The 14,888-nt window shown below is 40.5% G+C and overlaps 1 protein-coding gene and 1 long non-coding RNA gene across 3 annotated transcripts; one reads left to right on the top strand and one right to left on the bottom strand.

Annotated features, from left to right (window-relative positions):
- Positions 1-1,127: 1,127 nt before the first annotated feature.
- LOC149919205 (uncharacterized) lies at positions 1,128-8,580 on the top strand. The gene is made up of 4 exons (XR_016464537.1): positions 1,128-1,470; positions 2,751-2,807; positions 5,020-5,204; positions 6,598-8,580. It is a non-coding gene; the product is annotated as an uncharacterized LOC149919205 (long non-coding RNA).
- On the bottom strand, positions 1,566-13,846 carry CIMIP5 (ciliary microtubule inner protein 5). 2 transcript variants are annotated; one of them, XM_090136373.1, is made up of 4 exons: positions 13,732-13,846; positions 4,995-5,129; positions 2,999-3,038; positions 1,566-2,366 (listed from the first exon to the last, which is right to left on the bottom strand). In XM_090136373.1, exons 1-4 carry the CDS (start codon positions 13,782-13,784, stop codon positions 2,175-2,177), a joined length of 420 nt encoding a protein of 139 aa, XP_089992499.1. In that variant the 5' UTR covers positions 13,785-13,846; the 3' UTR covers positions 1,566-2,174. The 2 variants fall into 2 exon arrangements, with proteins under 2 accessions (XP_089992499.1, XP_031466952.2); XM_031611092.2 differs by lacking the exon at positions 13,732-13,846 and having other exon boundaries at positions 4,995-6,215.
- Between the last annotated feature and the right edge of the window lie 1,042 nt (positions 13,847-14,888).

Genomic DNA, 14,888 nt, shown 5'->3' with positions numbered 1-14,888 from the left:
TTCAGCTGAAGCAGTGCCAGCACTGAGTGGAAGGATGAAGTTGTGCAGTGCTGTGACCATCCTGCGTCCTGTGCAATCCATTTTGCAGGGCCCCTCTGGGAGAAGGATTCTCCAGATTCATACAGAGCAAACAGAGTTGAGAACCTGGAACTATTTAATGCCCTTTGAAATTAGAAATGAATTGTGCAATACTGTTGCTGTAACTTAGTGTCCTTTGCAGTGGATTACTTGGTGGGAAGTGAGTGCCATCTGCAGGTTAGAAAACGTAGAGCTTACTATGTTCCCACTAAATGTATTTGAAATATAAACAGTTCCTGCTGCAGCTTTCTTCTCTCAGAAGAAATCAGAAGGCATTTTAGCTCAGCAAGATTTATTTATTTATTTATTTATTTTTAACATAGGTTTCCATTTTCTGCATCTGCACAGAAAATGGCATTAGTCCTTGCATGGACTGCTTCTGTGATGCCATCTTATTTCTCTAGATACCTTAGTTGTCATCCTGAAAGCCTTAATCCTCTGGTTCTCAGCTACTGAGGATGCCATGAGGTGAACTTCTCACTGCTATGGCTTCAGTGAGCAGGATCTTTCCCTTCTTTAATTGTTGGTTGTTTTTTTTGTTTTTTTTTTTTTTTCTAGAGACCACTTGGATGTTGACAGTGATCACACTGTTCCAATCAACCTCTTGTGCTTTTGAACTGCCTTCAGCTGCTGGTTCAACCTCAAAAATAGACTCAGCTGTGAAGCATGAGGAAACACGACTCCACTTTACTCAGCACTGGTGAGGCCGTACTTTGAGTAGTGAGGTGGGGGTCATTGGCCTCTTCTCCCAGGTAACCACTGATAGGACAAGAGGTAATGGCTTTAAGTTCCACCAGGAGAAGTTCACGTTGGATATCAGGAAACATTTCTTCTCGGAAAGAGTGGTGAGGCACTGGCACAGGCTGCCCAGGGAGGTGGTGGAGTCACCGACCCTGGAAGTGTTCAAGAAATGTGGAGATGTGGCACTGAGGGACGTGGTCAATGGGCATGGTGGGGATTGGTTGGTGGTTGCATGAGATGATCTTAGTGATCTTTTCCAGCCTTAATGATTCCATGAATCTATGATTTCTCCTCAGTCCATTGAGTTCCTGTTGTACCAAGGCTAATGGCTTCTGTGCTGGTTTCCAGCAAGGGCTGTAGATGATTCTACAGATACTACCTACAGCCTATGGAGGCAGGTATTGTGTGTACATTCCCCATGCTCTGGTGATTAATGTTGTTTTCCTACAAAACAACAGATCACAAACAAGCTTTGCATCTAGATGCATTAGTGAACAGGTTGTAAGTAGTGTGTCCATATAGCCTTATGATGGTTTCCCTGGGCAACCACAGATTCTAGGAGCCTGTTAAATTCTAGAATGGTGATAATTAGAATATAACCTGGCTCAGCCTGGCTCAGGTTTCTGAGCTGGCATGCCTTCAGAGCAAAATGTAAAAGCCTGCTTTCTGGTCATGGTTTTCCATCAGCTAAAAAAAAAAAGGGGGGGAGGGGGGGGAGGGAGGGAATTTGAAAGCAGAGGGGAGAAACAGCAAATCCAAAGAAACAAAAATGAAAACCAGTCTGAAAAAAAATTGGCTTCCTTCCCTCAGCAGGGAGGCTTCAAAATGCGCATAACACATCTTACATGCCTTCAACTTTGCTCTTTAGAACAAGCTTAAACATGCAAGTGACAAGCTGGTGAATCCTTGGCTAAATAGATGAAATGCAACAACCTACTGCATTTTATTGCACTGACTTTCAGTCAGTGTAATTTGTGGTGAATTCATCTGAGCTGATCTCCATTAATTGTTTCTTTTCAGGAGGTAAAAATTCAGGAAGAAATTGCCCTTTGGCTCTAAACTTACTCCTTCTGATGTTAGTAGCAGTGTTACAATGGCCTTGCATAGGAAAATGGATGGGATCTGTGGTCCTGAAGCACTGCTTGTGACTCAGTTACCTCAGATCTGAAGAGGATTGTCTCCTTAGGCATTGCTTAGTGGCATACATCTTTGCTCTTGAAAAAGTTTCATGCTGGACAGCATTATTGATCTCTGATGGAAGATGAGGAATTTGTTACCTGCTATTTTAAATCTGAAAGAAGTCTATTAGCTAGATCTCTTTCCCTTGCTTTGTTACTGGTATTTTTACTTTAGCATTAGGAAAGCTGGAGGTCATCTTCAAGTTTCCTCTTTTGTGCTCCCCTGCTGAAGAGGTAATCCATGTTTATCAGCATCTTGCCAAGTTCAGTATTCATCCTGCTGCCAATGTTCTGGTTGGTGGAATTGGGAACTGTGTTTGAAAACACAGACATATAGTCTGGTAGAGGCTTCAGTTCCTTTTTGTTACCCTGGATGAAACAAAGACAGTTAATGCAAAATTCGGAGTTGCATCATTTGCTTCTGAAAATTCAGGTTATTGAGATTATTAGTAACATGAGCTTTTCTGCTTTTTACAAATTAAGTTGTAAACATGTAATACGTACCGAATGCACATGAAAGTGTTGCAGAAATACAGTAAAAAGTTTTCCAATCATTTTTCTTGGAAATAAGATAGCACAGGGAAATGAATCATTTTTAAATATGTTGCTTAAAATGTCAGGAGAGAAAGAATTTAGCCTGCTCTGGAATGGTCGTGATGTGGGAGGTTTTTCGTTTTGTTTTTAGTAGTGACTTGGATTTTATATGACATTATCTTACACTTTTTTTTTTTTTTTTTTTTTTTCCCCCCTAAGCTGGTTCTTCTAGCACTTTTCTCTGCATGAAGTTATTAACACTGGAGCAGATTGAAGGTATGCACAAGCTCTATTTCTTTATGGAAGATGAATGGCACCTCAGCTCTCTTTTGTTTTCCTAAAGATTTAAGTCTTAAAACATTTGCCAGTTATGCCTAAATATGCTCCGTTTAAAATATTAGTGTCTTTCAAAGTGATGCAAGCTAAAAAGAGCCTGGATTACAGTTAAGTATTTGTTTGAAACTTACCATTTGGTCATAGTCCTTTAGGAAACTCCAGTTCTGGTACCTTGGAATAGAAATAAAAATTGCAGTTTAAAATGTTTTGTCTTTGTTGCTCCCTATTTTATTCATCTTGCTATGTTGAACACTGTATGAGTATGCCAGGCTTGGATGTCCCTACCAGGTGCTCATTACTGAGAAATGTTTGGTCTCTGCCATTTACCTGTACCTACTTCAGGTCAGACCACAATTCATAGCAAGCTTTTCCCATCATTGTTTTTGTGATGGGGATGAGGAGCCAAAGGACAGTTCTCTGCAGGCTGTAGCCTATGTAGCCTGATGTAGGCAGCTGTGCTGGCTTTAGACATCTGTCCACATATCTGTCCTGCCCTCATGCAAGAGTTCTTTCTCTGTAGCCAACAATGGAGAGCAGGGCATCCATTAGCTGTATGATATGTTACCCTAAGTACACATGAACATGGGTTTGCACTGACATCCATGACTGTGAACCCTAATAGACACATGCAGATGTAGCATCCCTCCTGTTACCTTTGCTGCAGAATGGGTATGGAGGATCTGGGCCCACTGGAAAAGGGCCTGAGTATACAACTGAGGGAGAGCAGTATTGCAACCACAGCCCAGGCTTTGTGTGAGTCAGAGTCCAGGCTTCAGCCCTTCCCTCAGGCAATAAGAGCCAGACAACAAAGCAGGCATTGGAGAAACCCAAACTATTATCTCTATTTCCTCCAGAGGACTGAGGAGGACAGGAGTTTTCAGATGGTTTCTTTTCCCTTCCTAAAATCATCCTGAAAGTGGTGTGCTTCATTCTCTGCCTTTTCCTTTCGTCTGCTTGGCTAGTGCATAGGCAGAACTGGAGCTGCTTTTACTTTTACCAAAAATATCCTTCTAAGAAGCATGTCTGTGTTGTGTACTGAAGTATGAACAGAAGCACTTCACAAGTTATGTGGCAGAGACAGAGAGGATCTTAATTTCTGGTTCTTTCAGGTAACTGCTGAATACATGTGTGCATGCTGTTCTTTCTGCTGAAGCACTGAAATAATGGGATTTTCCTGTCTTCATGTGGCTTGTGGGGTATGTTCAGGAGATTTACAGATTGGGACTCCAGAATCATGTTTTGGCAGAACACTCTGTTCAACTTCCATTTCCAAGAATATGAGAAGTGGCGATAATATCAGTGTGTCTGCAATAAATTATAAAGGTTGGCACATTTATATAATCATTGTGGAGATCCCTATAAAGCTAAAACACATAAAACATGCATTTCTTTGCATCTCTTTTTCAGCTTCCTTAGTGTGCCAGGAGTTATTGGCATATTATATTTTGCCCAGTAAAGAAGAACAGAGTTAATATAGCATTAGAATCTTTCTAGTGCTAAGGTGGTAAGTTCTGATCCAAGGACCCTGCAGAAGAAAACTCTGCTTGATAGTGTAGGCTTCGGATGAAGCCCTAGGATGTCAGGGAGCATCAGTAATATTGCCAAGATGAGCAGAGGACGGGTGAATTATCACAGAGGGACAGAATGGTCCAGGTTGGAAGGGACCTCAAGGATCAAGAATCTCCAACCCCCCTGCCACATGCAGGGCCACCAACCTCCCCATTTAATACTAGACCAGGCTGCCCAGGGCCCCATCCAATCTGGCCTTGAACACCTCCAGGGATGGGGCATCCACAACCTCTCTGGGCAGCCTGTTCCAGCACCTCACCACTCTCTCTGTAAAGAACTTCCTCCTGACATCCAACCGAAGTCTTCCCTCCCTCAACTTAAAACCATTTCCCCTTGTCCTGCAGTTATCAACCCTTTCAAAGAGTTGATTCTCCTCCCTTTAGGTACTGAAAGGCTGCAATGAGGTCACCCCACAGCCTTCTTTTCTCCAGGCTGAACAAGCCCAACTCCCTCAGGCTGTCTTCGTAGACGAGGTGCTCCAGCCCCCTGATCATCTTTGTGCCTCTCCTCTGGACCCTCTCCAACAGCTATTTGACAGAATTGGAACAAATGACTCACCAGATTTTTCTTCCTCTTTGTTCAGCCTCCACAGACTCCCTCCAGACCTTATCCTGCTGTACCTGGTCCTGCTGCAGTGCTTCCTGCTCCTCTGCCCTGGACCTAGCAGCCAGGTGTGCTCTTCCAAGCCGGATGCTGCCATGAGACAGAGGTGGAGCTGAGGCTGGTTGCCCCAGAGCTGTGCTTGCTGGATGCCAAGAACGAGTCAAGGTGTTCCTCCCAAATCCAGAACCCTTTTCCAACATGTCCATTTTGACACTCATGACAGATCTACTGAAACTTTAGGAAGGTTAAACCTGCTATTGTTTGTGCTTTCAGAGCTCCTCCTCTCCCAACGCTTTCTTTCAGCTGCAGATTTAGACTGATTTAAGAAAATGAATGTGCACACCAGCACTGACAGGCAGTGCTCAGCACTGTTTTGCTTCCATGTTATTTAATGATCATTTCCTACTGCTTCACACTGCTTCATTGCATGAAGGCTGAACAAGTTTCTGTGGTAACAACAGTTTTGTAAGAAACACTTGTTTCATCAGCCTCCAGCTGTAAGCAGCAAGCTTAGGAAGATGATGTGTGCTGCTTGCAGCTGAGACCACCTTATGTTCAAAATCTGCAGAACAGCAAAGCCAGGTTTAATGCAGAGCATGCGTTGGGACTGCTGCTGACTTTGTCAGGAGTTTTGTTGGAGCTGTGTGACAGAAGCAAAACCTCCAGAAAGCTTCTGCTTTCCCTGATGTGTTTACTGTCTCCATTGGAAACCAGGCTGGCTTGTGAATATTCACCAGAAAGGGAGCAGAAACAAGTGCAGGCAGCTGCTGAGGCCTTGGACTCTGTTTGGGGAAGAACTCTTTTGTTTGAAAGAAGATATTTCAATGCAGTTGTGCTTTTAAAGCTCCTTATTTTCAGATGTAAAAAAGAGCATCCAAAGATCATAAAAAGTCCTTTTAAAGTACTCAGAGATTTCTTCAGAAGGTATTAAGCAACTACGGGAAGTACTTTTTAATTAACTTTCAGGAACTATTAGCATAAAAAGTGAGAATTTTCTAAGCAGTGTCCGAAATGTCAGTTTGTCAGTCTTACAGTCAGCCTGCTGGCCTTTGTGGTATTAAGTCACTTCCTCAAGTGTTGGTGACCTTGCAGGAAAACGAGGCATTTTAAGTATAAATTTCCTCTTCAGTTCTCGACTGACTGAGTCATAGGAAGCAGCTCCAGATGAATTCTAGCCTCGTGCCTCATCTTTCTAGTAAATGCTAATGTTTTTTTAGGAATTTTTTTTTTTCTTTTTAGTTTTTGGAAATGTGCTTACTTGGGGCTATTGGGAAATACATGCCGAATTTGGCAAAGAAGTAATTTATTTTAAAATAGTTGTAACTGTGCATCAATCCAAACATTTCATGTAGAAATTTTTGAGCAAAAGATGTTGCTGTATTTGGAAAAATTACCACGACTTCGAAAATTGCAATAACATAAATTAAGGAGAGTTTAAAAATCAATGTCAAAACAAAATGTTTGCTTTGGATTTGAATGAAATTTTAGTAGGCTTTTTGTCTGTGTTGTCGTCTTATCTGAGGGAACTGAAATCTAAACTTTTTTCTGTCTCTTTCAGCCAAGAAGAACAAAAAATGTCACATATCCACACAGGCCTATAACTGAAGAAATGAGCTGTTTGCCAACCAGGCCTCATAGTTGACTCTGTTCCTCTTCTAGAATCTTCTTATTCATTCCAAGGTCCTCTCCTGGATTGTATGCAGATAGATAGTTGAAGAGTGGGATTTTAGTGGCATCTAACTGCTGTGAAAGGAACATGGGTTGTGCTAGGAAGACCCAATTAATTAATCAATGCATGTGGGAATTCAGCCTCTGATCAGGTCAGGAAAAGATCTGGAAAGGCTATACCTGTGAATGGAATGCTTTTTAATGAATGTTTACAAAGTTCTTCTGTTATTTTTATTGTAATCTTTCATAGAATCAGAGAATCGTTTGAGTTGGAAAGGACCCTTAAAGGCCATCCAGTCCAACTCCCCTGCGATGCACCAACACACCCACAGTTCCATCAGGCTCAGAGCCTCATCCATTCTGACCTTGGGTGTCTCCATGGAGAGGGCATCCACCAGTTCTCTGGGCAATCTGTGCCAGTGCCTCACCATCCTTTTCGTAAAAAATGTCTTCCTTATTTGCAGTCTAAATCTCCCCTCCTTTAGTTTGAAGCCATTCTCCTTGTCCTGTCACAACAGACCCTGCTAGAGAGTCTGTCCCCTTCTATCTTATATGCCCCCCCCCCCCCCCTTCCAAGTCACTTTATGCAAATTTCATATGAAAATAAGCTAAAAATGATTATCAGCTGAATACATAGTTTCCAAATGACTTGTAGTCACTGAATAAATTGCATGAGAACATTGCTGGCCATTGCAGAGTCTATTCTATTGAATGTTGTCTGCAAAGATGCAGGAGATGTAACTGACTTGGTTTTGATGCAATAGGAGAGCAGGAATGTCTTCCTGAAAGTGAGCTAGTAAGTTGAAATCAGATATTTAGGTCCAAGACTCTGCAACCTCAGAAAAGAAGGGAGTCTTTACCAGTTAGCATTTCTGCCATCAAATGAATATAATCTATAAATCTACATACAGTGGCTGGACACTTCATCCTGTGCCAGTTGTTTCTCTGGAAATTGCAGATGGGAGTAGGATAATGGCTGTTTAAATAAGTTTTGTGGTGGTTGTGACTTTTATATGACTTTAAAACATAGCTACCATTCCAAAAACAGACCACTAAGAGCAAATACTTTAAAAACTATCCCATGTTCTCATAACCACTCTCCATTAAAGCACATCAAGGTTAGTGTAAGGATGATGTTTCTGGGGGCTGCTTTAGATTCCTTTAGTGGACCTGTAGACCATTCAGGCCACTGAATATACTAACAGCTCAATAGTTCTGCAGGTATTGAACTGTTTCCGCTAAGATTATCATCTGCTGGTTTAGCTTTTGTTTTGTTTTGTTTTTTCCCTAACAACATTGGGAAGAGTGGAACTCACTTGGATTAACACAACTAATTCACTGCATACTTCTCTCCATCCTGCGGTGGAGTAGATTAATGTTAATTGTGGCTTCATGTTGTATGTATCCATGAAAATTAATATAGCATCTTTATTTTCTCTGCTTGGGGACATAAGAATTGGAAATGTTGTTATGAGTGTCGCTGTAGGAGATGGTGCCTTTGCTTAAGGGTTAATTTTGGTATTAGTTTCTCTGATAAGCAGTGTCAGGGCCTATTATGCAGAAGAAGAACATAACTGAGGTTCTTCCTTTGTTGCTACCAGACAAGTGATGATGATACAGATTTGTCTGTAACAAATATGTGAGCTAGTTTTTTCCAAAAGGGAAAAAAATAGTGTTTTTTTCTTTTTCTTTTTCTTTTTTTTTACAGAGAAGAAAGCTTCAGGTATTTAGATAAACTATTTGTATATGGCCACAAGAGGGTATTGCAGTACAAGTTATACAAGATTTGTCTGACTTTACCATGCAGCACCTTATTTTTAAAACCTACATTTTTCACAATTGAACATTTAAATTAAACAGTAAAGAAATCTGAATTATATATGCCAGTATTTGATTTCCTGATCCAGATGCAATTCCTGAGATGGGTTCCAAAAAATGGTTTCATTTTTATAGTGAATTTTCCTCTGAAAGCCATGTTTCTAAATTTGAAGGACGATGTTGTCAACTGCTCACCATGTTTTGAATAGATCAGGCTGTGTAAAAGGAAGCTGGAAGGATTTCTGGATTTTCCTATTCCTGAATCTGTTACTGAATTTAAGAGAAATAACTTGGTATGCTTGCCTGTCTTTGGCAAACTCACCTGAAAGAGAAGAAACATCAAAGCCATATTGCATTATCTGTGAAGATCAGATCATGATTTAATGGACAGCAAAGTGTTTTTCATTTAATAGAGTTTGTGTTTGATAAGAGATATCTGCAGAATTCTAAGAAACATAAATGTAGAAGCAGAGGAACAGCATGAACATCACATCTGAATAAGAGGCAAAAGCAAGCTCATCAGCTAGAGGAGAGTGCTTCACCATTTGGAAAGACTGAAAGACTGACACCTAATCAACAGGATGGAAACCCCCATGGCCATCTTTCTACATGGGCAGTGCTGCCAGCCTCTGAATAGTGCCATCTTCATTGTTTTCAGCAAACAAATCAAGATCTTTGTAGTCAGACAAAATAGCTATATGGAAATTGGGTGATGGTGAATTTGGCAGAGTAGGATGCTAGTTGTTCAGTGTCAGGATGCTGGGCACCCGACAGAGAAGGAATGGGCATTAACCAGCCAGGGCTCTGGGAAACCTGGAGGTGGGAAACCCTACTAGCAATGTACGGCTTGGTCTCTCAACAACAAATGACTGCATTGCTCTGTGCAGACAAAATGAAAACTCCTGCAAACAAGAGGCTTGGAGTAAAACCCTTTTTAAGTGAAGGCTACATAGCCACTTGGTTAAAGGCCTCATTTGTTGTTAAATTTTACTGTAGCTTTGATACGAAAATATAAACTTCTTTCTTGTCTTAATGGGATTTCAGCTGAGCGAGCCTGGAAAGTTGAGTGTCTGTTGTGCTGCAGCTTACAAGTGCTGCAGAGGGAATGTCTGCTTCCAGTGACACAGAGTCTGACACTTCAAAATGAAATCGAAGCTGTAAGAAGTCTGTTGGGGATTTTTTTTTTCCTCTTGCCTTGAGTGTTACAAAATATGCTAGCACTGATAGGCAGTTACTTGAAACAAAAGTTATTCATTTGAAAATATTGTTCAATTGAGAAAACACTCAACTGTGGCTATTCCACACAATATGCACACATTTTCCTTTCAGTTTTAGTTATATCAAAAGCAAATTATAGTTAAAATTGCGACTGGAAGCAGTATAATTTGACAATATGGGCAATCCATATTTTGGTACATTCCCACCAGCACTCTGCAAACGAGGCTGATAGTCTTATAAAGCTGGAAGGCACTGATAGAGTCTTCTTCTTAAACCTGCCTCATGGGCACAGTAGTGGGATTTGGGGCAGGGATGCTGAAGGGTTGTATGGGACTAGGGACATTTAGAAGTATCGGTTTCAGGAGAAAGAAAGAAAAAAGGAAGGAACTCACTGGCTGAGTCTTATCAGTGCTCTCAGTTGGTATTTCACATGCTTGGATAGAGGCTGGATCTTGTGAAGAAGTGCAAAATTGCCTGAACAGCCAAAATTATCTTTAGAATTCAATTAGAGCTGTTCATGTCATGTCCTTGCCAGGGCAGGGAGCTCTTGTAATTGTGTTGTAGAGCTTGGCTTTATTCTGTTTATCCTCTTTTTTCTTGCACAGTTCGCTAATAGTTCTTATATATATATATATATATATATGTTATAAATAAAGTGGTTAAGAAAAGGCTGCTCTTCATATTGCTTTATTACCTAAGACGGCAGTCTTGTCCTCAGAAATCTCACATAGCCTTACTCTTTTCTGATTCTGTGTTCTGAATATTAACTGTTCTGCTTCTACGAACAGTTAATACTGGCTTGCAGGTCAGCTTATAACAATGCTGCTTCACATATACTACAGAGACTGAATGTTCTCTGTTGCTTGGCACACTGTAGTTCTCACATAGATATTTTATTGTGAACTGCAATATTTCTGATGTGTATCACATTATTTTAATGTTCAAGATGCTTTTCGGATCTTTTTTTTTTTTTCTTGATTGTTCTCTGGCCCTTATCTATATTCTTCAGTAGCTAAGGGTGTATTTACTGGTCTGTATTTTAAGACACTACATAATTCATTTATACCTGCTCACCATATTCAGAAAGGTACATTAACTTTTTGTTTTGATGTCACATACCAAAATTTCTCTGCAAAATAGACAAGTTCTCTTCAAGTTAGGTGGGTTTTGAATCTGGGTGCTTAAAACTTGTTTAATTTTTTTCTCTAGATATTAAGTGAAGGGGTCATGTTCTTAACATTTGCAAGTTTAAATGGGGAAGTTGGTGGCCCTGCCTGTGGCAGGGGGTTGGAGATTCATGATCCTTGAGGTCCCTTCCAACCCAATTCTGTGATTCTGTGATTCTGTGAAGTTCTGCTGACTGACAAATGAGCCCCTTCCCTTTAGTATTTTAAAGAGAATACTCTTCATACTCATTATCTGGTTTTTGATAAAGCTTTTACCATTTTCACTGCAGGTTTCTATTAATGTAGGTTTCCTTCATACAAGTAGGAGCTGGTGTTAAACCACACTTCAGGCTTATGTTTGGCCAACACTGTTAGGCTTTAGAATGAGGTTCTTCCTAGAGGCAGGATATTTTCATAACTGGGTGTGGGTTTTTCTGTCTATAGCTTTTTCTTTGATTCCCCAGGACCTGGTGATGTGTTCCCTGAGACCACAGAAGGATTCAGGTGACCTAGGGATGTGTCTAGTCCAACATACTGCTCATAACAGAGTCAGCTATGAGATGAAACCAGCCCAAGGCTTTTTGCAGTTGGTCTTGAAAACATCCAAGGATGGAGACTGCACAGCCACACTGGGTAATGTGCTCCACTGCTTAACTGTTCTTATGAAGATGAAATTTTGCCTTATATGTAGTCAGAAACATTTTGTTTTCAGCTTGTGCCTGTTGTCTGTCATATTCCCACTGTGCACTGCAGTAAGCAGCCTGGCTCTGTCCTTTCGGTAACCTACTTGCAGGTACTGGAAGGTTGCTCTTGGGTCTCCCTGAAGCGTTCTCTGCATCAGACTGAACAAGATCTGATGACCAGTCTCATTGCCTGTGTTGCATGGGTCTGTCTGAGCTTTACCGAAGTCATGCAATTTTCTGTCCCTGTCCATGTGATCTGACCCTATCTTGTTGCTCAAGCACAGTAAGATAGAAGGTTCAGAAGACCTGGGATGACAAGTAGCAGAGCAAATGGGCAAAGCACAGTCAACTGAGCTGTGTTTGTTTTGGATCACCTGTGCTGTTTTGTTCTTCAGTTCAGACTCTCTCCTTCTAGGGTTGCTATGAGCTTTTTTTTTTTTTCTTTTTCTTTTCTACGGAGTTGGAAACTTTTGTTCCCTAAAGAAATGGACAGCCAAAACAATGTGAAATCTTCCTGGATGTGTTTGAAGCTTTGTATTTTTAGCTCAGTTCTGCAACAGTTCATGTGCCAATACCCAAACAGTAAGGAAAAATGGAAAGAACACAGCTGTGTCCAAGACCTTATGGCCGGAGCAGCCAAACAGAAATGGAACAGCTTTCAGATGGGACTTTTATTGCAACAGATGCTTCACTGAAGACCATCTTATGGTTTTATTGAAAAGAATGCAAGCCTGGCTGTAAATACGGTTTTCAAGACAGGTGTCTGTTTTTAGGAAACCTTATCCTGAAATGGTATGAATGAACTGGTCTTTTGAATACTGAAAATTTGAACACTTCCAAAGCAGAAGCAGACAGCTAGGCAACTGAAAACAAAGTTGCAGAATAAAATTCTCCTTTCTTACAATTGACCAGTTAATGGGAAAAGGGCAAGGCCTCATCATACTTTTTGTGTGAGTTTTCAACCTAATCTACACGTGTGGTATGAGGATTATGTGCAGCTTTGATCACAGCGCTGACCTAAGTGTATCTCACAACCTTTTCCAAGCAGACATTCTAAGAAACTTTTCAGCAAAACAGTGATTTGTCAAAGACTGCTGACTTGTTCAACGGGAAATATTTCATCTGAGATATAATGACATCAGTGAATCTTGGATGAATGAGAAGCAGGGTTTCCAAAATGGTTCTTGGATCTGGAGAGCTAAGACAAAGAGCAAAGTAAAACCAGCTCAAATTATATTGCACTGAATGGTTTTTTTTCTGTCATTGATTTGTTTAGTGAGGAAATTACTCATGAATAAAGGGAATAGTTGGGTGGCACTTTGTAGAAGGAATAATTTAAACGTCCAATCCTACGTTGGAGGAAGTTGTGTTGTTTGTTTTTTTTCTTCTCTTCTCTTTATTATGGCTTATATTCCTAATCTCAGCCATTCTTCTTTCGTAAGAGTTTTGTTTATATTCCTGAATCTGTCAATTGGAGGATGGATGTTTTTGGACTGCCTTCCTGTAAGTCTATTTATAAAAATATCGTCTCTGCCATTAGCATCAAATGAGAAGCAGAAGCGTTTATTGCACTTGCAGTAGGAGAGCAGCTCATGTGAGCTGAGTTTGATAGTTAGTGAGAATCAGTTCTAGAAATAATCTGCTCTAGCTCTGTGGTTAAAATGGCACCATGCTCTTGCCAAAGGCCAATTTAGGGACATCACTGCAAGCATTTCTGCCAGTTATTCAGTTCTGGGGCCTTCCTGGGACCACTTGGGCTGCAGCTCTCCTGTGCTGTGATAACACATTCAGGCTCAGGAGAGCTGAGCTGCCAATCATAAGCTCAGCGCAGCCATGCACCCTGATGCAGGTTATAGAGTGGAGACTGGTGCACACTGCCAAAGCTGTGCTCTATCTCTGTTTTTTGCTCTTTGCCAGTTGCTGTTTCTCCGGGGTCTCCTTAATGTGACAAAGTGTGGATGTTTACCTAGGCTGCATATCTTAACTTGTGCAGACTTAATTTTGCAAGAATACTAGAAAACAACAATCACATTTTCCAAAGCCTTTCCTTTTTCTAAAGCATTTCTTACAGAAGACATATTCAAATACCATTTTATCTTAAAAAAAATAAACAAGAGTTCAACTCACTTTTCTACATACCTTTGTTTATGGTAAGTATTCATTTCCTTTGAATAAGGACTTCTCAATGCCATGGTGAGTAGCGGCAGCTTGGTTTTATACTTTATTTTATGGACTCCACTATCGGTATTGTTGTTAGCTCACAGAAGTAAACAGACTTTGAGCAGAAGATCACACCATGGCAACCCTCAGCTTCTGTTTACAGTTCAAATAAATGTCTGTGCCATAGAAATGTATGTTCTGAGGAATTTTCTAAACGGGTACAATAACTGGTTTAATAACAAAACGATTAATGTAGTAAATAGAAAACAAAGTTACCCTCCGTATTTAAATGGTGAAGCATTTTATTTTTGAAAGCTGTCAGTAAATCACAGCCACTCACAGTAAGAAGAGAGTATTTTTTGACTTACTGATCGTAGTAGGTAGTGCATGACAGTTCTAAGGGAGATTCATGTAAGCACTCAGTAGAATATGAGTTCTTCCATTAAAAATGATATAAAAGTCCATTTGCTTAATGCGTGCGTGTTTTGAAAACTTTAGCTTGTCAGTTCATAATAGTTTTCTCATCTTTGGATTGAAAAAAAATAGCTCTTATTTAAGTTAAGCTTCTATTGACAAACACTTGAGAAAAGCTGTTAGAATAAGTGATGTGCTACTCTGAAAATCCCATCTGCGGGAGATTTCAGCCTTCAACGGATATGCTGGGAATGGCCTTTTTTTCTGTTCTGCAACTGATGCTAAGACACTGTTGCAAGCAGTGCTTTGTTTTTGATTTTTAATGTGCAAATAGACAGACTTTATCATCCTAAATGTAATAATTCCTTACAGATTTCGCCCATATGCTTTGGTCTTTCAGCTCGTTCCTCATTGCACTTGGCCAATAGAGCGTGGTCAGGATCAGTATGGGACAGAGTCACTGTTTTGGAAGATGCTTGTATCTGGTGAGGCCCTCACTGGTTTTGACATGGAGAAGATGATCAGGAGGCAGGAGAGTATTAGGTGTGTGATGATGTCCCCATGATTTGGATGTGTAGCAACATGGCATTACGTAGTTGGAATTTTAAAATATCATTGAAGTACCAAATCTGACATCAATGATCCTGAAATGAATCAGATGAAATGTACCTTGTAGAACATTATTTGTGAAGATTTGCAGATCGGTGATCACCCGTGAACTC

Source organism: Phasianus colchicus, chromosome 2 (genome assembly GCF_987193195.1).
Source record: "Phasianus colchicus chromosome 2, bPhaCol1.hap1.1, whole genome shotgun sequence".
NCBI lineage: Eukaryota > Metazoa > Chordata > Aves > Galliformes > Phasianidae > Phasianus > Phasianus colchicus.
Note: the sequence above shows the minus strand (reverse complement) of the source record. Positions and strands in the feature narration are given on the sequence as shown.

What these genes read in the sequence shown, in the direction of transcription:
- CIMIP5 (XM_031611092.2), bottom strand. Translation starts at nt 5,257, where the DNA reads ATGAGTGTCAAAATGGACATGTTGGAAAAGGGTTCTGGATTTGGGAGG. An exon ending in CAAAGAGGAAGAAAAATCTG is followed by an intron (nt 3,039 to 4,994) that starts GTGAGTCATTTG and finishes TTCTATTCCAAG; the next exon opens with GTACCAGAACTGGAGTTTCC. An exon ending in TAAAGGACTATGACCAAATG is followed by an intron (nt 2,367 to 2,998) that starts GTAAGTTTCAAA and finishes TGTTTCATCCAG; the next exon opens with GGTAACAAAAAGGAACTGAA.